The following is a 24,065-nucleotide window of genomic DNA, read 5'->3' on the forward strand; positions in this document are numbered from 1 at the left end:
CACCTGGGATGTCACCGATCCAACCGGAGAGGTTATCAAAGGTTGAGACATCACTTATCGACTTGGAAGATGGTGTCGATCCCCCTGCTGTAGTTAATGTCTCACGTACCGGTACACCTGTAAGAAATCCAACATTAGAACGAGTCATGAATGAGACAAGGCAGACATGTAGAGCATTACTACAGAAATTACCAGCGATACCTCTCACACAGTCACAGGACTGTGGGACAACAACACCTGAGGGTCCGACACAAAGTAGATGGGTTAATTCCACACGAAGGGTGTCGTTTCCACACTTACCTGCACCGTGGATAAGTTCTGACCAGCCAATTGTCACAACACCTGCCAGATCAGAACCGGAATCTCGACCGACAGTACCAACCGTTCCGGTACACAAGTGGAACATCTCCTTTGATGGCAATGGTAGTGTGACTGGATTTCTTGAGGAGGTGGAGAGACTGGCTGAATCCCGTAAAGTGTCCCTGGAACAAGTTTTCGAATCAGTGTATGAATTACTACGAAAGGATGCTAGGGATTGGTTCATTCCCCGGAGAGGTACTTTCGAGGACTGGGAGGACTTTAGCAGCCAACTGAAAGAAGCATTTCTGCCAGTTAACTATGAGGAAAATCTGTTGGAGGAAATAAAAAGGCGAACACAAGGCCCTGAAGAAAAGTTGCTTCTATATGTTACCCGGATGCAGAACTTGTTCCAAAAACTCACCTATGCAAAACCATCCGAGGTGGAGCAGATCCGACTTATCCGACAGAGGTTGATCCCGCCCTTACAGCAAGCCTTGGCCTTCCAGGAAAACAAGACTTATGATGAACTTCTCCGTAAGGGAAAAGTTTTTGAACTGGTCCAGTGGCAGATGAGCCAGTACACCCGGCCACCCTCCAAACCAGGTTTTGTGGAGGAACCTCACCTGACGTACAGTCCCCGTCAACTGAACCGATATCAAGCAAGTTTTTCGATGGATACCGGAGAACCAGTTCGCCAAACAACGGATCGCAGGGAATCAGTCCCGCCGACACCAGCCAACCAGACACGACTTTCTCCGCCGAGGGAAAGCCGTCCAGAGCCACCCAGGTCCAGAGAGTCAATGGCCCAGCGACAGGAATCACACCGTCCGACTTCTGGAGACAGGTCCGAAGGTCAATCCAGACCTGCAACACCGCCACCCCGCCGTCCAGCCGAAAATAGCCCCGCTGACCGGACCGAACCACCTTCAGGGAGGAGAGTGTCCTTCCAGACACAGTGTTTCCGATGTGGTGGATATGGCCACATGCGTCGAGAATGTCGCAGGCCACCGAAAATTTTCTGTTCTCGATGCCAGAGGGAAAACATTCTCTCACGAGACTGTCCGTGTTCGGGAAACTGAAGGGGAGATTGGAGGCGGAGTCGACCACATCTCCCGGAATCTTGACTCCACTGGCACCGACTACCTGTAATGATAACCGTCCGTTAGTAGAGGTCAGAATAGCCGGCAAACACTTCCGAGCACTGATAGATACCGGAGCGACCAGGAGTTTCTGCAGTCAGGCCGTATCCGATCAGTGTGAAAGTAAAGGAATCACAGGAGAAACAATGCACAACAGTTTCGCAGTAATAGCGAACGGACAAACCACCGTCACACCGAAACTGTACACCACCACCGTGCAAATTTCCGATTACACACTGCCTGATTTGAAATTCTTACTGGTACCAAACTTACCGGTTGACATTATTCTGGGGATGGATGTTCTGTCGACTTTCAAGTTTTCCGTAAATCTCAGTACTGCCGAGTGCTTTCTGGAAGGCCGTCTGATCTCGAAACCGATGACTCCCGTCGAAACCACCGCAGAAGTTCACACCGCCGAAGAACACCTATTGGAGTTGACGGAGTCTCAGAAACAGGAGCTGGAGGCATTTCTGAAAGAAGAATTAAAGAAGTTTGAAGACCTATATGGAACAACCGACCTGATTGAACATAAGATCAAACTGAAACCGGGCACCGAACCGATCAAACAACGATACCGACCCCTAAACCCGAAAATGCAGGAGATCTTCAATCAGGAAGTAGACCGTATGCTGGCTGAGGGAGTGATTGAACCCTCCAAGTCACCGTGGAGTTCACCGGTAGTGTTGGTCAGGAAGAAAGACGGAAAGTACCGTTTTTGCATCGACTTCCGTGCCGTCAACCAAGTGTCTGTAAAAGATGCATACCCGTTGCCGTACATTTCTGGGATTCTGGACAAACTGCGTAAGGCCAAGTACATTTCCACACTGGATCTGAAACAAGGATACTGGCAGATACCGTTAGCAAAGGAAAGCCGTCCGATTACTGCCTTCACAGTTCCAGGAAGGGGATTGTTCCAGTTCACCGTCATGCCGTTTGGTCTTCACGCTAGTCCAGCCACATTTCAGAGATTCTTAGACACCGTTATTGGCCCAGAAATGGAACCGGAGGCGTTCGCTTACCTGGACGACATAGTTGTCCTGGGGGAAACTTTCGAGGAGCACCTGGAGAACTTAAGAGAAGTATTCCGGCGGTTGAGAGAAGCCAATCTTCGTCTCAATCCCGAAAAGTGTGACTTTGTGCGAAAATCTCTAAAATACCTAGGACATGTCGTTACTTCCGAAGGAATCCGTACCGACCCGGATAAAGTTTCCTCTATCGTAGCATTCCCAGCGCCGAAAACCATCTGTGAATTGCGCCGTTTTCTGGGAGTTGCTAGCTGGTACCGCCGTTTTATAGAGAACTTTTCCGATGTCGTTGCACCGTTGACTCACCTGTTAAAGAAGAAACCACGTTGGAAGTGGGGTGAGGAACAACAAAAAGCGTTCGACCTCCTGAAACAAAAATTGACCGAATCACCGATACTGGCCTGTCCGGATTTTAATCAACCGTTCGTCCTGCAAACAGACGCCAGTGACGTAGGCCTTGGAGGAGCCCTGACCCAAGTTCTTGATGGAGAGGAAAGGGTGATCGCCTATGTCAGCCGTACCTTGAACACCGCCGAAAGAAATTACTCTGTGTCCGAAAAGGAATGTCTCGCCATCGTTTTCTCGATAGAGAAACTGCGACCATACCTGGAAGGATTTCATTTCACCGTAATTTCCGACCACATGAGTCTGAAATGGCTGAATTCCATCAAGTCACCGTCCGGAAGAATTGCTCGATGGGCCGTTTTCCTTCAGCAATTCGACTTTGAAGTCCAATACCGGAAAGGTGCCCTGAACAAAGTCGCCGACAGTCTGTCCCGAAACCCGTTACCGTCTGTAGATTCCGTATGCCTGGCCGACGTCGAAGTTCGCTGCAGTTGGTACAACAAAAAGCTCCAAGAGGTACAAAGAGACCCAGAAGATTTCCCTGACTTCGCCGTTGAGGATGGGAAACTGTATCGTCACTTCTGGGACTCTTCCGACTTTACTGAAGTTGGATCCGGACAACCATGGAAGCTCTGTGTACCCACCGAACAACGACTGGAGGTTCTGAAAGAAAATCACGATTCTGAATTAGCTGGTCACCTGGGAATCTCCAAAACCATCTCTCGGCTAGCCCGGAATTATTACTGGCCAGGGATGTTCAGAGATGTCGCAAAATACGTAAGAAACTGCGCATCCTGTCAAAGGTACAAAGTACCACAACAGAAGACGCCTGGAAAAATGCAACCACATAGAATGACTGATGCACCGTTCCAAGAGGTCTATACAGATGTGGTTGGGCCACTCCCCCGTTCCAAGAAGGGAAATTCTTACGTAGTGGTGATGCAGGACCGTTTCACGAAATGGGTTGAATGCCGTCCGTTGCGGAAAGCCACCGCCAAAACCGTTTATTCAGCCCTGTATGAACAAGTTATACTCCGATATGGCTGTCCGAAGCTGGTGATATCTGACAATGGGGTACAGTATGACAGTAGACTGTTCAAAAACAGTCTCCGAGAGCTAAACATTGCTCACCGTTTCACCCCTCCGTATACACCACAGTGCAACGCCGTAGAACGAGCCAATCGTACGTTGAAAACTATGATAGGTCAGTTCTGTGAAGCCGATCACCGTACTTGGGATGAGAAATTAGGTGAACTAACTTTCGCCCTGAATACCGCAAAACAAGAATCTACAGGATTCACACCGGCATTTTTGAACTATGGAAGGGAACTAACAGTCCCAAAGGCAATCTACTCGTCAAACACCCAAGACGAAGACACCAAGGAGACAAACAGAAGCCCAGAAGAAAGTAGAGTAAATCTTACTCACCGTACAGAACAAATCCGTCATCTTCAGGAGGCCTATGAGTTTGTCAATACCAGGTTGTACCGTGCATTTGGGCAGCAAGCTCACCATTACAACCTCCGTCGAAGAGAAGTTCGTTTTTATGTCGGTGATAGAGTTCTGCGCCGTGCTAATCCGCTGTCGTCTGCCGTTGATAGCTTTGCAGCCAAGTTGGCTCCGAAGTTCTCTGGTCCGTATACCGTTGTGAAAGTGATTTCACCCGTTGTTTATGACCTGAAAGATGACAGTGGTAAGAAAATCACCAATATTCATGTGAAGGATTTAAAACCGTTCCATCCGTCTGACCATTAGTAAGTACACCATATAGCAACCGAAATAAAAAAAAAACAACCGTACCGTTATATTATAGCATGCACCGATAATAAATGGGATACATCCGTTCTGTCTGACTCTATTTCACTCCTCTATTACCGTTAAAAATAATATTCATCACTGAAAATAGGTTAGTAATTGGGTACTACCGCTGCTTTCACTGAATAAGTGCCCAGGTGAGTGAAATAGAGCCTTATACTTGTATCTCCTTATTAACTGACAAAATGTACATACCTATATTTCCGCGATTCCACCACAACCGATGGATCTAACCAGGTCTGCCAGTGCTGGAGGATTCTGTTCCGTACAGTTTTGTTTGTTCTGTGCAGCTTTTATTACCACCAAACAGGGCCGTCTGACTGTCATTGTGTAGATAAGTGGTATCCCAGAACACCTACAACAGAAAATTCCGTTAATCCACTGGAAAAACAGGAACCGTAACAGTTAATTCAATTTTTCTGTATTAATTGTGGGTCCGATAATAACAAGTGAGATATACCCGTCCTGTCTGTCTCTATTTCACCCCTGTGGCACTGTTGAATACAATAACCGAATAGAAAATAGCAATGGAAGGCTGACACCGCTTACACCGATATTACAAACTGGCCTGAACGGTAAGTGAAATAGAACAGTATATTTGTATCTCCTTATTAAAATTACCGACCGTACTTACCGTTTCTTCCGAAATTTCACCGTACACCCTGTCATCCCTCTGCTCCAGGATATCAGTATACTAAATGCTTTTCTCTCATTTTTATGCAACCTACAACTGCTGCTGACTCCAACACCATTGGAGAATTGCACCACCGTCACATGGGGAGCCAACGACGCTGTCTGGTATTCCAAACTACCCTGGTTGGACGATATTGGTAACTGTTAACCCCCATGACATGTGCCCGGAGCCGGCTTTGCGAAGTCCACCCTAAAATGGTTCAGAAATAACACAACGAATGACAAATCGAAATGGTACTCACTTTGAAGATTCCGTCCTGCACTGTTTCCACTATTTTCCGGCATTTCTTTCACCGATGGAAGTGGAAATCGAAATTTGGAACCACCCGGCGAAATTTGACAATTGGACTTTGGAGGTTAGCTGATAGAACAAAGAACTTCGACAGATTCATCGAAAAGCGCCGTCATCGCGGACCATAGAGTGGGAGCATTGGCCGAGTATAAGCCACCTGGAGTAGATTAGGTGAACTTGTTTATTGTAAATCCGATCTCAATCGTCTTGCCGTGAATAGTCAAACCGTTAACCGGACTTAGTAGATTTCACCGTGAAAAATTTAATCCCCTATTTCATCGTGGATTCAATTTTTCAACCGGAGACGAGGGGATATAATGAGAAAATGGGTTTTCCAACCTATTCCCTCATTTTAGAATAATTATTTTTGTTTTCCTTTTTAAATAATTTTGTTTCGAATTAATTTCCGAGAAATCTTTTCGAATTTCCAATTCGGGATTCCGACATCGTTCGGAATTGTAAACATACCGCACCGTTTTTATTCCGTTTTTATTTCCTAAAAACGATGTCGCACCGTATAAAACATCCTGAATTGGAAGATAACCGAGTTTTTTGTTCGCTAGCACAGATAAGTCGAAATTAAGACGTTTTCATCGACGCAAAATTACCGAATTTCGACTGTCGGGCACATCTGATTTCCGCACCCCCCCTGTGGGTATAAAATCAGATGTTCCCCCGCAGGCCACTTCACTTAAGATTAACTTGCGAATTATTTTCAGTGTGTTCAATTGCTAGATTCGAATTACGCTTAACCGCCTTACCTTCCGCCGCCGAGTTTCACTAGAAGATTTCTTTTTTTTTTGAGTTTTGGGTCTCACCGTTCCGAATACAAATTTTCTTTTAGTTTTTTTTTTCTCATTGGGTGATTTTTTTTTGAAATTCGGGAGTGCAAGTGGCCAAGCCAAAGGTAAGACTACACGCCGTTATATTTTTTTTTAATATTGGAACTTCAGTTTTTCCGTCTCTCATACCCGAGTCTGAGTTCCACCCCTACTGTCATTAAAGTACCCTGCAGGTGCGGACGCCCAGGGGGTACCGAGGACACTTTGGGGTGGCTCACCCTTTCCCGAAATTTCCCGTCTTATCTAATTCACCCCTACTGTCATTAAAGTACCCTGCAGGTGCGGACGCCCAGGGGGTACCGAAGACACTTTGGGGTGACGCACCCGTATTTCTGTGCTGTCTTTTATCCCCTAACCTGGCTGAAGTCCAATATCTGTCCGTCAAGTGTACGTCTCAGGTTCTGGCTGGCGAACAACTCCGTTAACGCCCGTATACCGTTGAGATCGGATCCAATGTTATTCCGTTAGTTTTTGCCCTGTAATTCTCACCGATTTCGAGTCACTGAATTTTGTAATAGTGCTAGTTGTGTTCCCCTTTTTCGAATCGACAAATAAAAGTTGTAAACGTTGATTCTGCCTATCATTGTGCGTCGCTAACACCCTAGACACAAGGGAATCCTGTCTCCGGCTAGTAGCTGCCAGGGTAGGTTTGCTATTCTCCCTTAAAGAATAGCTGGCGCTCGAGTCCACCGAGGAAAACCCCGTTACACCATTACGTACCATGAACTGATTTGACTGATTGCAATTCTGTTTGAAAGAACCATATATGTGTAGTGTCAAAGATTCTGCTTTTATTCTGAAGGGAATCTTGTTTCTCTATGGCTCATTATGAAAACTCAAAATGGCTATATCTTTTTATCAGGGCTGAATCGAAAAAAATGGTATAAAAAAATGTTTCTTTTCACCTCGATAATATATTGTTTAAATATTTGTAAGAGTCACAGATTCATCCTGTATAGACCGACTGAATTTTTGTTGTTCACAAAACCTGATATATAAGTATTAACTTCATAACAATCGCCTAATTTCTCTTAAATTCTTTACAGACCATCAATATTCCAAAAGAAAATATTGAGGATCCTCAGAAAACCGATCTTCATGTGGCTGTCGAAACGGGAAATTTGGAGAAAGTCCTGTTTTTATTACGAAAAGGAGCTAATGTCAATGCCACTGACTCGAAAAAGGTTACCCCCCTCCACCTGGCTATACAATTTAGGCATCTCCATCTGGTTGAAACCCTGGTGACTAATGGTGCCAATGTTGAAGCAGAAACATGCGACGGTTCCAAGCCTATCCACATGGTGAATGATAGCAGTGAAAAGAGAAAAGAATGCATTGAAGAACTTCTCAAATATAACGTCGACTTAGATGCCATTGATATAAGGGGGAACACCCTGCTGCTGCTGATGGCTAAAAAATGGCCTAGTCCTGAATTGATCAGGCTACTTCTAGATAACACCAGCGATGCCAGCAACACCGATTTCAAACTGAACAATTGTCTGCATTGCCTAGCGATGCTGACGAATGTGAAACCGGAGATTTACAAAGAAGCAACATATATCCTCACAGAACGTGGCATAGACGTAAACGCGATAAACATGGCCAGCGAGACGCCTTTGCACAAAGCAGTCTCCTATGGGAACCTGCCAATGGCAGCTTGTCTTCTGCGACATGGGGCAAGATTGGACATGCTGAACAAGCAGAATTTGAATCCGTTCGAGCTGGCCATCAAGAGAGGAAATTCGAAAATGAAATTATTGATCATGAAATACGCCTTCATCCATACACTGAATGGAATTCCTATTCCTGAGAAGATCCATCAGGATATCTACTCTGACGATGAGCTGAGATGTCTGTGGCATCGTCTCGATAAGGATTTAATTCATTTCGAGAACTCCGTCAGATTTGATGGGAGATTCCCATTTACACCTTTCCAAATACTGAGTGGCCGAGTTTATATGTATCCGACGCTTATCTCGTCTCTTGATCCTTCTACAGCGATGGTTGGCGAACCACGATCAGCCTTCTTCGACGAGGTTTTGGAAACCTGGGAGCTTACAGTCAGGAGAATTAAAGATATATATTCAGAAAGGAAGGATTTCACCACAATCGGTTTACCAATTATTCGACCAAAGTCCCATATGAGAGGATCGTAAATAATAATTGTGTTTATATTAATGTATATATCGATTTAAAGAATGCTTTTTTTCTGTTAATAAATTCATCGTTAAAATACACTGCGTAAAAAATTAATGCACATCCTGAAAATCCCAATTCTAATGAAAGTTAACTGTACATTGACTTTATTTATAACTTATTTTTTAAGTTCTCTCGGGAAGGTTTTGAACGAAACAAGACACATTAAATGGAAGAAAAATTCAGGATTTCACCGAGTGAGTGTCCTCGCTGGTATCTTGTCCGGGGTCTGTTTCATCATCGGATACAGGAGCAGGATTGGCAAAAAAGGTAAATAAAATTGTATACGTGACAATAATCGGCCGACTGCCACTCCCGTTCAAGTTAAAGATTCCGTATTCTATACAATTTTATTTACCTTTTTCTGCCAATCCTGCTCCTGTATCCGATGATGAAACAGACCCCGGACAAGATACCAGCGAGGACACTCACCCCTAAACCGGTACCGACAGTCAAACCGAGGGTGTCGGAAGGCATTTCGCCAATTTCGAACGTGTGCCAATCGACCACATTAACTACATACATGGCCACATACCACCGGCAGGCTGAAAATCCGAGAAAGCTTTCTCGAAGACCATACCTCCGAACGGGCACGACGGGTCATATGAGTTTTAGAGGTAAACGCACACAATATGAGGATACGACAATTAGCTGCTGACAAACAAATAGATGTATCTCGTGGAAACGTACATCGCCCGGCCTTGTGAAGGTAAGTAGAGTCCGTCCGTTTTTGACGATGTCTTGAAGCAAGACAGTGAAAGGTGGAGTGGAAGGAACGGATGAGAGATTGAATTCTGTGAGGATATCCGAAGATTTGTGGCTGTTATCAGCTTGGTCGCCTGCCGATACTGCCTTTGAGTTTCCTTTTCGATGGAAGCTACCTTGACGTCTATTTTTAACCGGAGGAAAATGTTATACCTTGTAGGTTATCACGAGTGCAGCTTATCGAAAATGTGTTTATATTCATTATTATTTCATACGACCAACTTAGGATGACCTGAAGGAAGAATAACAACAAGGAAAAAAGGATTGAAACATTTCGATAAGAATTAAGGGTTCATATTTTTCAAAGTGTGTTAGAACGTTTCAGGGTAAAAATGTTAGGAGCAAAGTCAGGGTTTTTTGCTTGTTCAAAGTCAAAACCCCATCCAGATACTGCGCTGTTTGATCCCTTCAAAAATCCCAATATTTATAAAATTACGGATCCAATCAAGTTAAAAATACAGGATACCTAATTACAAATGCCCTCTCCTTGCATGTCACTGTGCATTTAGAAAGTTTCGCACAACAGTTCCATAAATATATTTCTGATAAAAATTCTCGGAATAATTTCAATTTAAGAAAAACATTCCTTATTGCCCCCTTCCTAATCTCAATTCAAATTAACCGAAAAGTTAAGTCCCATCCCAAAATTATTACAGGGCCGTTATACCCAGTTTCGCACAACAGTTCCATAAATATATTCCTGATAAAAATTCTCGGAATAATTTCAATTCAAGAAAAACATTCCTTAATGCCCCCTTCCTAATCTCAATTCAAATTAACCGAAAAGTTAAGTCCCATCCCAGAATTATTACAGGGCCGTTATACCCAGTTTCGCACAACAGTTCCATAAATATATTTCTGATAAAAATTCTCGGAATAATTTCAATTTAAGAAAAACATTCCTTATTGCCCCCTTCCTAATCTCAATTCAAATTAACCGAAAAGTTAAGTCCCATCCCAAAATTATTACAGGGCCGTTATACCCAGTTTCGCACAACAGTTCCATAAATATATTCCTGATAAAAATTCTCGGAATAATTTCAATTCAAGAAAAACATTCCTTAATGCCCCCTTCCTAATCTCAATTCAAATTAACCGAAAAGTTAAGTCCCATCCCAAAATTATTACAGGGCCGTTATACCCAGTTTCGCACAACAGTTCCATAAATATATTTGTGATAAAAATTCTCGGAATAATTTCAATTCAAGAAAAACATTCCTTAATGCCCCCTTCCTAATCTCAATTCAAATTAACCGAAAAGTTAAGTCCCATCCCAAAATTATTACAGGGTCGTTATCCCCAATTGGCAAATAAACAATAACTGTCATTTGTCAGGTAGTTTGAGATTTTGAAAGGGGGCAGAAATTTCGGTGGTCATCTTACGGTTCTCAGAAAAAAATTACGTACCTAGCCATTCCTACGAGTATATAAATGAACGTAAATGGGTGTCTTTGTACAGTTGTGCTTCGTTTTTCAATCGTGTCAGTACAGTTAAAATTTTTAATCTACAGTGTGTTTAAAACCTGAAATATGTCGCGAAGAGAGAATAAAACAAGACACCACAATTCTCGCAAAATGGTAAGTGCATAAAAGTTTTCTGTAAAGAGATTTGCAATGATTCTTGAAAATTCTTGTATACGCGGAATCTTTGATTCGTACAAACATTTTAACAGTATATTTTTGAGGTCAAAAAAAACATTTTTTTCCTGAACCATTTTTTCCGAATCGGCTCGGTTTAAAAGATACAGGCTGATGAAAAAAATTTTCTCTCACTGAAGGTTTTATCGAATGAAATGAATTTCGCAATATAGTTTATCATTTATTTGATGAATCTTTTTTAAACACAAAATATCACCTACATCTCCAGTTTTTCCATTATGACTATTACGTACCATGAACTGATTTGACTGATTGCAATTCTGTTTGAAAGAACCATATATGTGTAGTGTCAAAGATTCTGCTTTTATTCTGAAGGGAATCTTGTTTCTCTATGGCTCATTATGAAAACTCAAAATGGCTATATCTTTTTATCAGGGCTGAATCGAAAAAAATGGTATAAAAAAATGTTTCTTTTCACCTCGATAATATATTGTTTAAATATTTGTAAGAGTCACAGATTCATCCTGTATAGACCGACTGAATTTTTGTTGTTCACAAAAACTGATATATAAGTATTAACTTCATTACAATCGCCTAATTTCTCTTAAATTCTTTACAGACCATCAATATTCCAAAAGAAAATATTGAGGATCCTCAGAAAACCGATCTTCATGTGGCTGTCGAAACGGGAAATTTGGAGGAAGTCCTGTTTTTATTACGAAAAGGAGCTAATGTCAATGCCACTGACTCGAAAAAGGTTACCCCCCTCCACCTGGCTATACAATTTAGGCATCTCCATCTGGTTGAAACCCTGGTGACTAATGGTGCCAATGTTGAAGCAGAAACATGCGACGGTTCCAAGCCTATCCACATGGTGAATGATAGCAGTGAAAAGAGAAAAGAATGCATTGAAGAACTTCTCAAATATAACGTCGACTTAGATGCCATTGATATAAGGGGGAACACCCTGCTGCTGCTGATGGCTAAAAAATGGCCTAGTCCTGAATTGATCAGGCTACTTCTAGATAACACCAGCGATGCCAGCAACACCGATTTCAAACTGAACAATTGTCTGCATTGCCTAGCGATGCTGACGAATGTGAAACCGGAGATTTACAAAGAAGCAACATATATCCTCACAGAACGTGGCATAGACGTAAACGCGATAAACATGGCCAGCGAGACGCCTTTGCACAAAGCAGTCTCCTATGGGAACCTGCCAATGGCAGCTTGTCTTCTGCGACATGGGGCAAGATTGGACATGCTGAACAAGCAGAATTTGAATCCGTTCGAGCTGGCCATCAAGAGAGGAAATTCGAAAATGAAATTATTGATCATGAAATACGCCTTCATCCATACACTGAATGGAATTCCTATTCCTGAGAAGATCCATCAGGATATCTACTCTGACGATGAGCTGAGATGTCTGTGGCATCGTCTCGATAAGGATTTAATTCATTTCGAGAACTCCGTCAGATTTGATGGGAGATTCCCATTTACACCTTTCCAAATACTGAGTGGCCGAGTTTATATGTATCCGACGCTTATCTCGTCTCTTGATCCTTCTACAGCGATGGTTGGCGAACCACGATCAGCCTTCTTCGACGAGGTTTTGGAAACCTGGGAGCTTACAGTCAGGAGAATTAAAGATATATATTCAGAAAGGAAGGATTTCACCACAATCGGTTTACCAATTATTCGACCAAAGTCCCATATGAGAGGTGTAACGCGCGTTTCTCGGAGAAGCCTTAATCTCGAGCGCCAGCTATTCTTTTCAATAGGAAGAATAGCAAACCTACCAGAGTAGCTGCTAGCCAGAGACAGAGCTCGGTGTTGTCTAGGGTAGTAGCGACAACGAAGAAGTCAAAATCGAACTATGTAAAAGTTTATTCACGACTTCGGAAACTAATTATATGTACAAGGGAGATATGTGTGATATAAAATATGAGTGATTCTATCAGTGAAAATACATTCGGGAAATCTTATCCGGTCACGAGCACTTTATGAAATTTATACCGGGTGTAGTGAAAAATTAACGGTTCAATAAAAATGCGCCAACCAGAACTGACGAATGCTAAGGACTTGCTATACGGTATCGGTGTGTAGTTGTATTTCTCCGGGAATGAAACACAATAAGGGCGGGTCTGTTCGAGACTTTTATTCGCTGCCCCAAGGGTTATAGCACGCCATGATTGACAGCGAAGAAAATGTCTATTTTTAACGCAACTACGGGATTTCACTGACTACGTGCGGTATCTCTTATTCTCTGCCCCAAGGGTTATAGCACGCCATGATTGACAGAAAAGAAGAGATTTCGGATTTAACACTTATGACGCGGAACGCGGACAGGGGGGTTGACGGAACTTTCCCTTCAGTACCCCAAGGGCTAGGGCGGACCTGTTCGAGACTTTTATTCGCTGCCCCAAGGGTTGTAGCACACCATGATTGACAGCGAAGAAAATGTCTATTTTTAACGCAACTACGGGATCTCACTGACTACGTGCGGTATCTCTTATTCTCTGCCCCAAGGGTTATAGCACACCATGATTGACAGAAAAGAAGAGATTTCGGATTTAACACTTATGACGCGGAACGCGGACAGGGTAAAGAACGATAAAATACAACAGGAAACGATACAGTACAGCAGTGTCAAAGTTAAAGAAGTAACGGCGTAGGTCTAACAAAGAAACTGAACGGTACAGACGGGGACCTACCTCCTTTGTTTCAAGCACTCGAAACTCAAAGGATTTAAAAAAAAAAAACTAAAAAAAATTAACTCTAAGCACTGATGCAAATAACACAAAATGACTATTCTTCAACGGCGAAAGAATACCGAAAATTAAATGAATTTATAACAGAGGTCACTACGTTAGCAAGCGAAAAATCGAAAACACCGAAGCGAAAGGAAAGCACTGAAGTAAAATTCAAAAGTGACCGTCGCGGGGGAAAATTTGCTTTTATAGGTATATCCCCTCCCACGGCAAAAATCTGAAAATTCCAGAATGCTACAAGACTGAAAAACGTCGTCAGCTCCGGTTTATCGCATATCAACAGATGAAAAACGTTGAAATCTTCAGCGGCATGTAAGAAAAACAACGTGGAATACAGATAAGCGGTTTTTTACATTTACTCTGCCTGTCGGAATGAACGTACGGAATATTCGAGAATTAAAATATTTTCAAAGACGGAAATTTAAAACGAAAAAATTCACTAAGATGAACTCCAATTTTCCTCAGAAAACTGGGGTTCATTACACCCCCTGCATCTCGGAAGAAATTAACTTACGATGAAATAGTGAGCTTAATTTCACGACTCTATCTACCCCTAGTACCTTACTTTCGCGCGCGCCACCACTCGTGACCAGTTTACAATTAAAACTCGATCAAGTACTTATCTTCTCTATGGTTGGCCACTGGTAGTTCCAATGCGCACGCAGAAACGTCAGCGTCAGTCATTTCGGCGCAGGTCTCCGCCATCTTGTCAAAGAACTTGATTCAGCGTTCCGTGTGGATAAATGGTGTACAATAGTGGAAAATCTTCTTTCTCTATGTGGAAATTCATCTTCATCGCTGGTCGGAAACGTGCCACGCTTCATCCCTCCGGTGAGTACCTAATTTAACTGTGTTTGGCGGCTGTTTGAATTCCATCGTGGTTTTGTAGGTTACCCAGGATTCGTGGGAGCTGCAACAGGTGGAAAGCCTCCAACAGCTCGACGTGGGGGTTCAATGGACCGGTTCACCCCTTTCGACCTGGCCATACGGATGTTGGGACTCTCGGAGCCGACGGGAGACTTGCAGGTGGGTAATCTCTAACAATAAACTCTCCAATCTTCATCGTTCCTCGTGGTCAACTTTTCTTCTTGGAACGGTTTTTTCCTGTATTCTGTTTTCAGGTAGACGGTGTTTTCTTCAGGTAAACAGTGTTAAATTGACGGTACAATAATTTCGATTCGGTTCAGGACAGAAATTGGTTAGATCTATTGGATTAATAGACGGATATACTCAGTTGCAAGGTGAAACAGTATCCTTTATTGGTATTCCTTACATAAATAACAGATTTTTCGGACAGTTTTAACAGGTTTGATTTATAATTGCATGTTGAACGGATGAAAATCTGTAGATACGGTATTTCGGTCAACGGTGGTGCCTGTACGGAATTTGAACGGAATTGTTACGGTGTAATCGGTTATAACTAAGTTAGTGACGGGCTTCAGTTGTACGTGATTTCTCCTTGCTATTGTCCTTGGCCTCACGGAGTTCTCGACATCTTGGACAGGCACGGAGGGCTAACTCCCTACTGGTTGGCATACGGAACTTGTTCGATTTCTTCCGGGGCGGTTCGGATTGGGTGGATGCGCTGGGGATATCGCATTGGACGGCAGCCTCGTCCGTCAACGGACGGTGATGAGACTGACAAGTACAATTTCTGGTTAATGTACCTAGCAGGCCGCAACTGCTGCAGAAGAGAATCGGGGTACCGGTGCAGTGTGCTCGACTGTGCTCCCCTTGGCCACATCTCCAACACATATTAGGGCGAAGTTCTAAGTAGACATTGGGCCCCATTGTGCCAACTGTACGTACTCTGGCTGGAATCTTGGTTGTTATTTGAGCTGGACGGTTGTTGTGTCGGTGGATATCATGTTGACGATTATCCGGTTGTTTGGAAATCTTCCCCTTGTTTATGAAATAACGTTTATCTTGCTTATTTCTCTTTTCAGCTGGAATGTCTATTTCCATTGCATTCTGCCTCTGAGTCGGAACAGCCGCTTGTTGTAGTTCCTGCTTCCTGGGTGATGATGTGGAACGGTCAGTGACAACGGAAGAGGTGTTTGGTTTGGGGCGACCAAATGCTTTGAGTGCCCCCAACGGCAACGGCACAGGACGGGGAGGAGATTCCGGTTCCTGGTCTTTTAATGGCTCGACAAGACCCAGCTCCTCGTCCAGTCGTTCCAGAAAGTCTGAGTCGCTCATGTTGCAGCCGTCAGACGGTATTCTGAAAAGAGGTAAGATCATTATTACCTGGTATTTTCATTTCTATACGGTGAACACACGGTTTGACTGGCGCAAATTTCTCTTTTTTTTTTTTTTTCAGGAAGATAATTCTTACGGTTTCAATCCACTGGCACCCAGAGACGGTGGGCAGTGCCGGAGGGAAACCTGAGCTTCAGCCGGAGCCGGCGTTTGCCCTTGACGGTGGTTGGTATCAGGGCGATGACCTCAGTCCGAAGACTGGGTGACCACAGACGGGGGTTCGGTTGAGCCTGGATTTTGGATGCTAGTCTTGACGGCAAAATCAGTGTCTTCCCTGGTGCTGGCGGTTCCTGTGGGACGGGAGACAGTTGGGGTGGTGGCGTTAACGGAGCAATTGGTGGGAGCGGTGCTGGTCTCAGTGTGGACACCGGTATCAGTGGGGGTGGCTGAGCTACGGTTTCAACTAACAGGACGGTATCGGTTCCAGGCCACTCCCACTGTGCAGCAGGTCTCCGGTGGGACGGGTTATCCTGGAGCAAACCTTCGATATACCATCGGACGGGGAATCTCAACCGCTCCATCTCCGCACGGTATTTGTCGTCCAGGGATGAGGCCCAATGCTGTTCCTCCTCACCCTGACGGCACGGTAGGCCGGTCGCCACCTCTACGGCCACTAACCCCAACGCCCACAGGTCGACGGACGTGTCATACGGCTCTAGCCTGCGCTGTTCCGGTGCCCAGTACACCATGGTTCCTGCTGGCTCGGTGAGCAGGGGTTGGGTGGTGGTAAGTGTTTCGGCCAACCCAAAATCTGCCAGCAGGAATCGGCACCGGCGGCGTAAGATGTTGGCTGGCTTGATGTCTCGGTGTACTATTTGCCGACGATGACACTCCGTCACGGCTGCTGCTAACTGCCGCATCACGCGGAAGAACCGAGACGGCTGGTTCCTCGGCCCTTCTCGACGCAGGAAGGCATTTAGGTCCTCGTCGCACAGAGGCATTACCATAAAAAGGTAGTCTCCCTCTATGATGGCCTCTTGCAGGGGTATTATATTTGTATGTTCTAGGGACCTGAGTATGTCGACTTCCTGGATGGCGTGGTGAGTCAACATAGTCCTTTTCACCGCCACTGCTTGGCCGTGTCGTTGGCCTCTATAGACACGCCCAAAGCTGCCTTCTCCCAAGATCTCCCCCAGGTGTAAATGTTCCATCTGAAACATGTTAACTAGACACCTTTTGTCTTACGGAACACTGGTTCTGGTTGGCCGAGCAACTACAGTTATTCAGATCAACAGGTAAACGGAAAATAATAATATAATCGGTAACGGAAAAATTATATACATATGTATATTCGGTAACGGAAAAATAATATATATTCGGTAACAAAAAAAAATAACGGATTTCCTCCTTTCAGAGGTTATTTCTATAAAACGGTTAACGGATCATGTCAATAATATTATTATGCATGAAATGGTTTTAAATCTTTAATGTGTATGTTAGTGATTTTTCTACCCTCTGTATCTTTCAGGTCATAGACGACAGGTGAAACAACTTTAACAACGGTAAACGGTCCGGAAAACTTCGGAGCCAACTTGGCGGCGAAACTGTCAACGGCCGAGGATAAAGGACGGTCCCGGCGTAGAACTTCATCTCCCACATGGTATCGGATTTCTCTTCGTCGAAGATTGTAGTGGTGAGCCTGTTGCTGGAAAGCACGGTACAGTTTGGTACGAACGAACTCATAAGCCTCCTGGAGATGTCTGATCTGTTGAGTACGGTAAGTCATGTCTCTGTTTTCTTCTTCTGTACGGTTGGATTCTCCGTTCATTTCATTATTGTGGGGGTTTGTCGAATAAATCGCCCTTGGGACTTCTAGTTCCCTTCCATAATTTAAAAATGCCGGTGTAAATCCAGTAGACTCCTGTTTAGCGGTGTTGATGGCAAACGTTAACTCTCCTATCTTTTCATCCCAGGTTCGTTGATCGGCTTCACAAAACTGTGCTATCATGGTCTTTAGGGTACGGTTAGCTCTTTCTACAGGGTTGCACTGAGGAGTATACGGTGGTGTGAAACGGTGAGCGATATTTAGCTCTCGGAGACTGTTCTTGAATAGTCTGCTGTCAAATTGTACTCCAGTGTCGGATATTACTAGTTTTGGGCAACCATATTTCAGGATGACTTGTTCGTAGAGGGCCGAATAAACAGTTTTGGCGGTGGCTTTCCGCAACGGACGACACTCTACCCACTTTGTGAACCGGTCTTGCATTACCACGATGTAGGAGTTTCCCTTTTTTGACCGTGGCAATGGTCCAACTATGTCCGTGGATACTTCTTTGAACGGCGCATCCGCCATTCGGTGTGGTTGCATCTTACCAGGGGTTTTCTGTTGCGAAACTTTGTACTTTTGGCACGATGTGCAGTTCCTCACGTATTTCGCAATATCTCTAAACATCCCTGGCCAGTAATAATTTCTGGCTATCCGTGCAATCGTTTTGGCAATTCCCATGTGACCTGCTAGTTCTGAGTCGTGGTTTTCCTGCAGTACTTCTGTTCGCTGTTCGGTCGGTACACAGAGTTTCCAGGGTTGGCCGGTTCCATCTTCTGTGAAGTCGGATGAGTCCCAGAAATGTCGCAACAGTTTCCCATTTTTAACGGCGTAGTCAGGAAAATTTGCTGGGTCTTTTTCCACCTCCTGTAATTTCTTGTTGTACCATTTGCAGTGGGTTGTTTCTATTTCGGCCAGGTATACGGAATCTACGGACGGTAACGGTTTAGGTGACGGGTTGTCTGCAGGTGTATTCAGGTATTTTCTCCGGCCCTGCACTTCAACAGCTTCTCGAATTTTCGGTGTTGGTTTGGAAATCAGTCGACCTTCCAGGTAACAGTCCGCGGTACTGAGGTTAATGGAAAAATTGAACCTTCCTAATACGTCCATTCCTAGAATGAGGTCAACTGGTAAATCAGGCACCAACAAAAATTTTACGTCGGTCAAGGAATAATCAGCTAGGTGAACAGCGGTAGTGTAGAGTTTGGGTGTTGTCGTGGGTTGACCATTTGCAACCACCACGAAACCATTCTCAACATGTTGTCCGGTGATTCCCTTGCTTTCACATTGTTTTGCCACTTTCCGACTTACGAAACTTTTCGTGGCTCCCGTGTCAATTAATGCTTTGTAGTGCTTTCCGGCTATCTTAACTTCGACAAGCGGTCGGTTATCATTCCAGGCAGTCGATGTGATGGGAGTCAGTGTGTGGGGAGATATGGTCGACTCCTTCTCCATACCTCCGTCTAGTTTTCCGGACGGCAGGGACAATCTCGTGAGAGAATGTTCTCCCTCTGGCATCGAGAACAGAAAATTTTCGGTGGCCTGCGGCATTCTCGACGCATGTGGCCATATCCACCACATCGGAAACACTGTATCTGGAAGGACACTCTCCTCCTTGATGATGATTCGGTCCGGTCAGCGTGGCTATTTTCGGCTGGACGGCGGGGCGGCGGTGTTGCAGGTCCGGATCGACCTTCGTACCTGTCTCCAGAAGTTGGACGGTGTGATTCCTGTTGCCGGACTATTGACTCTCTGGATCGGTGTGACTTTGGACGGCTTTCCCCCTGCGGAGAAAGTCGTGTCTGGTTGGCTTGCGTCGGCGGGGCTGATTCCCTGTGATCAGTTGTTTGATGAACCTGTTCTCCGGTATCCACAGAAAAACTCGCCTGATATCGGTTCAGTTGACGGGGAGTGTACGTCAGGTGAGGTTCCTCCACGAAACCTGGTTTTGAGGGTGGTCGGGTGTACTGGTTCATCTGCCATTGGACGAGTTCAAAAACTTTTCCTTTACGGAGAAGTTCATCATACGTCTTGGTCTCCTGGAAGGCCAAGGCCTGCTGTAAGGGCGGAATCAACCTCTGTCGGATGAGTCGGATCTGCTCCACTTCGGATGGTTTTGTATAGGTGAGTTTCTGGAATAAGTTCTGCATCCGGGTAACATATAGGAGCAACTTTTCTTCAGGTCCTTGTGTTCGTCTTTTTATTTCTTCCAACAGATTCTCCTCATAGTTGACAGGCAGAAATGCTTCTTTCAGTTGGTTGCTGAAATCCTCCCAATCCTCGAAAGTACCTCTCCTGGGAATAAACCAATCCCTTGCATCTTTCCGTAGTAATTCATAAACTGATTCGAAAACTTGTTCCAGGGACACTTTACGGGATTCAGCCAGTCTCTCCACTTCTTCAAGAAATCCGGTCACACTTCCAGTGCCATCAAAGGAAATGTTCCACTTGTGTACAGGGACAGTCGGTATTGTTGATCGAGACTCCGGTTCTGATCTGGCAGGTGTTGTGATGACTGGTCGGTCAGAACTTATCCAAGGTGCAGGTAAGTGTGGAAAAGACACCCTTCGGGTAGAATTAATCCATCTACCCTGTGTCAGACGGTCAGGTGTTGTTGTCCCACAGTCCTGTGACTGTGTGAGAGGTATTGCTGGTGACTGTCGCAGTAATGCTGTACATGTCTGTCTTGTCTCATTCATGACCTGTTCTAATGTTGGATTCCTTACAGGTTTACCAGTACGTGAGACATCCACTGCTACAGGAGGATCGACACCATCTTCCAAGTCGATAAGCGATAACCCCCGGATCCTTGAAATCCGTTTCGGCTGGATCGGTGACACACCAGGTGAACTGGGCACCTCCACATCTAAGAGAGACTTCTGATGTCGGTTAGATGTCTGCAGCAGTTCACGATTGCTCTTTTTACGTAGCTCCTCCAGTGTTTCCAATGCCTTAGCAGTAGTCGCCTTCATTTGTCCAACCAGTTGTAACTGTGCTGTGTCTGCAGTAACAATAAAGTCCAGCCTTCCTTGAATGTGTATTAATCGGGTGTAAATTCGCGAAAATTCGTTAGCCGCATTCTCATGATTGAAGTTCTGAAGGGATTCCACCAAGTCGGTGAGTTTATTCTGACAAATCTCAATCTCCGAGGCGGGATTCAATGATGTTGGGGGTAGTAAAGGTTCATTAGACTGAAGCACCTGTCGTAGCAAACTCCGTTTAGTCATCACAGTACCCGGTATCGATTGTCCTCTCAGTTGCAATTCGTATGTAAGTTCATCACTAAGTAACCGGTTCACATCCATGTTCGACATATTATTTTCACTTAAGTCCGATTCAGAATGCACCAATCTTTCACACTCGGTATGTCCTTCACAATCTGTTCAAGTTCCAAGTCCAACCCGGTAAGTTAATCGTTAGCCAACCTATTCGCTTAAGTTCGAAGTGGGTATCGGTGTAACCCCAAAAAAAAAAATAAAGTCTAAGTCCCGGTGTATCAGAAGAAAAAAAAAAATCTAAGTTCAAGTCCCGGCGCACTAAAATAATTTAAGTCCCGATGTATCACACTAAAATTTTACAAGTCCGACGTTACTCGAAAAAAAAAATGTCACTCAGTCCCACTAAAGTCCGAAAATATTCGCGAAATACCGCACACACTCGCAAGTCGTTTCGTATAGTCCGGAAAGTTTCCCGAAATTCGAATCGCACCAGAACGCACAGGTTAAATTTCCAAACAGTTTTTCAAGTTCAATAGTCAGAAAATAAATCACAATAATCGAATTTCAGTTTTCAGAAAAATCAGAAATAATTGGTAAGTTTCAACAGTACAGGTCAAAAGAAAATAATTGCAGGTAGACAAGTTATCAACAGGGTAATAGGTGATTCACTATTAAACCGATTGGTAAATCAAACCTATTAAATTTTACCAATTGTGACAATAAATTTTCAATGTCTGGAAATTCACTCACCTTCAATACGAAATCAAAACAGTTCAATTCAACAAATCAGAAACAATAAGAAATCGGAAACAACTTTCACTGATATAACGGCGCAATAACATTTCAGTTTTCAATAACTCAATAAAGTAATCGGAAAAGGAATAAGCACAAATTAATTGAATTATTTCCAATAGGTTTCAACAATAGGAAAATTTTCAGAATATAGTCCAATTCAATTCACAGTATAACAGTTCAATACAGAGTGGCAGGTAATAAAACACAGATCAAGTTTATTTTTCACAGTTCTCGGTTCAAGAAATAGTTACTCACTGTTCTTAGGTTTTACTCACTGTTTCGGGAATTCACTCACTGTCCGGTTAATGTTTCTCACCTCTGTTGTTTCCTACTGGATTTTGCACAGTCCCTGCTGTTTCCTACTAGATTTTGCACGGTCCCTGCTCGGGCGCCATTTTGTAACGCGCGTTTCTCGGAGAAGCCTTAATCTCGAGCGCCAGCTATTCTTTTCAATAGGAAGAATAGCAAACCTACCAGAGTAGCTGCTAGCCAGAGACAGAGCTCGGTGTTGTCTAGGGTAGTAGCGACAACGAAGAAATCAAAATCGAACTATGTAAAAGTTTATTCACAACTTCGGAAACTAATTATATGTACAAGGGAGATATGTGTGATATAAAATATGAGTGATTCTATCAGTGAAAATACATTCGGGAAATCTTATCCGGTCACGAGCACTTTATGAAATTTATACCGGGTGTAGTGAAAAATTAACGGTTCAATAAAAATGCGCCAACCAGAACTGACGAATGCTAAGGACTTGCTATACGGTATCGGTGTGTAGTTGTATTTCTCCGGGAATGAAACACAATAAGGGCGGGTCTGTTCGAGACTTTTATTCGCTGCCCCAAGGGTTATAGCACGCCATGATTGACAGCGAAGAAAATGTCTATTTTTAACGCAACTGCGGGATTTCACTGACTACGTGCGGTATCTCTTATTCTCTGCCCCAAGGGTTATAGCACGCCATGATTGACAGAAAAGAAGAGATTTCGGATTTAACACTTATGACGCGGAACGCGGACAGGGGGGTTGACGGAACTTTCCCTTCAGTACCCCAAGGGCTAGGGCGGACCTGTTCGAGACTTTTATTCGCTGCCCCAAGGGTTGTAGCACACCATGATTGACAGCGAAGAAAATGTCTATTTTTAACGCAACTACGGGATCTCACTGACTACGTGCGGTATCTCTTATTCTCTGCCCCAAGGGTTATAGCACACCATGATTGACAGAAAAGAAGAGATTTCGGATTTAACACTTATGACGCGGAACGCGGACAGGATAAAGAACGATAAAATACAACAAGAAACGATACAGTACAGCAGTGTCAAAGTTAAAGAAGTAACGGCGTAGGTCTAACAAAGAAACTGAACGGTACAGACGGGGACCTACCTCCTTTGTTTCAAGCACTCGAAACTCAAAGGATTTAAAAGAAAAAAACTAAAAAAAATTAACTCTAAGCACTGATGCAAATAACACAAAATGACTATTCTTCAACGGCGAAAGAATACCGAAAATTAAATGAATTTATAACAGAGGTCACTACGTTAGCAAGCGAAAAATCGAAAACACCGAAGCGAAAGGAAAGCACTGAAGTAAAATTCAAAAGTGACCGTCGCGGGGGAAAATTTGCTTTTATAGGTATATCCCCTCCCACGGTAAAAATCTGAAAATTCCAGAATGCTACAAGACTGAAAAACGTCGTCAGCTCCGGTTTATCGCATATCAACAGATGAAAAACGTTGAAATCTTCAGCGGCATGTAAGAAAAACAACGTGGAATACAGATAAGCGGTTTTTTACATTTACTCTGCCTGTCGGAATGAACGTACGGAATATTCGAGAATTAAAATATTTTCAAAGACGGAAATTTAAAACGAAAAAATTCACTAAGATGAACTCCAATTTTCCTCAGAAAACTGGGGTTCATTACAGAGGATAATAATTGTGTTTATATTAATGTATATATCGATTTGAAGAATGCTTTTTTTCTGTTAATAAATTCATCGTTGAAATACACTGCGTAAAAAATTAATGCACATCCTGAAAATCCCAATTCTAATGAAAGTTAACTGTACATTGACTTTATTTATAACTTATTTTTTAAGTTCTCTCGGGAAGGTTTTGAACGAAACAAGACACATTAAATGGAAGAAAAATTCAGGATTTCACCGAGTGAGTGTCCTCGCTGGTATCTTGTCCGGGGTCTGTTTCATCATCGGATACAGGAGCAGGATTGGCAAAAAAAGG

At 43.7% G+C, this 24,065-nt stretch overlaps 1 protein-coding gene across 1 annotated transcript; it reads right to left on the bottom strand.

Moving 5' to 3' along the window:
- Positions 1-15,877: 15,877 nt before the first annotated feature.
- Positions 15,878-16,993, bottom strand: LOC123318487 (serine/threonine-protein kinase fused-like). The gene is made up of 2 exons (XM_044905134.1): positions 16,118-16,993; positions 15,878-16,003 (listed from the first exon to the last, which is right to left on the bottom strand). The coding sequence occupies exon 1, from the start codon at positions 16,986-16,988 to the stop codon at positions 16,122-16,124; it is 867 nt and encodes a 288-aa protein (XP_044761069.1). The 5' UTR covers positions 16,989-16,993; the 3' UTR covers positions 15,878-16,003; positions 16,118-16,121.
- Between the last annotated feature and the right edge of the window lie 7,072 nt (positions 16,994-24,065).

Source organism: Coccinella septempunctata, chromosome 8 (genome assembly GCF_907165205.1).
Source record: "Coccinella septempunctata chromosome 8, icCocSept1.1, whole genome shotgun sequence".
Taxonomy (NCBI): Eukaryota; Metazoa; Arthropoda; class Insecta; order Coleoptera; family Coccinellidae; genus Coccinella; species Coccinella septempunctata.

What these genes read in the sequence shown, in the direction of transcription:
- LOC123318487 (XM_044905134.1), bottom strand. Translation starts at nt 16,988, where the DNA reads ATGGTAATGCCTCTGTGCGACGAGGACCTAAATGCCTTCCTGCGTCGA.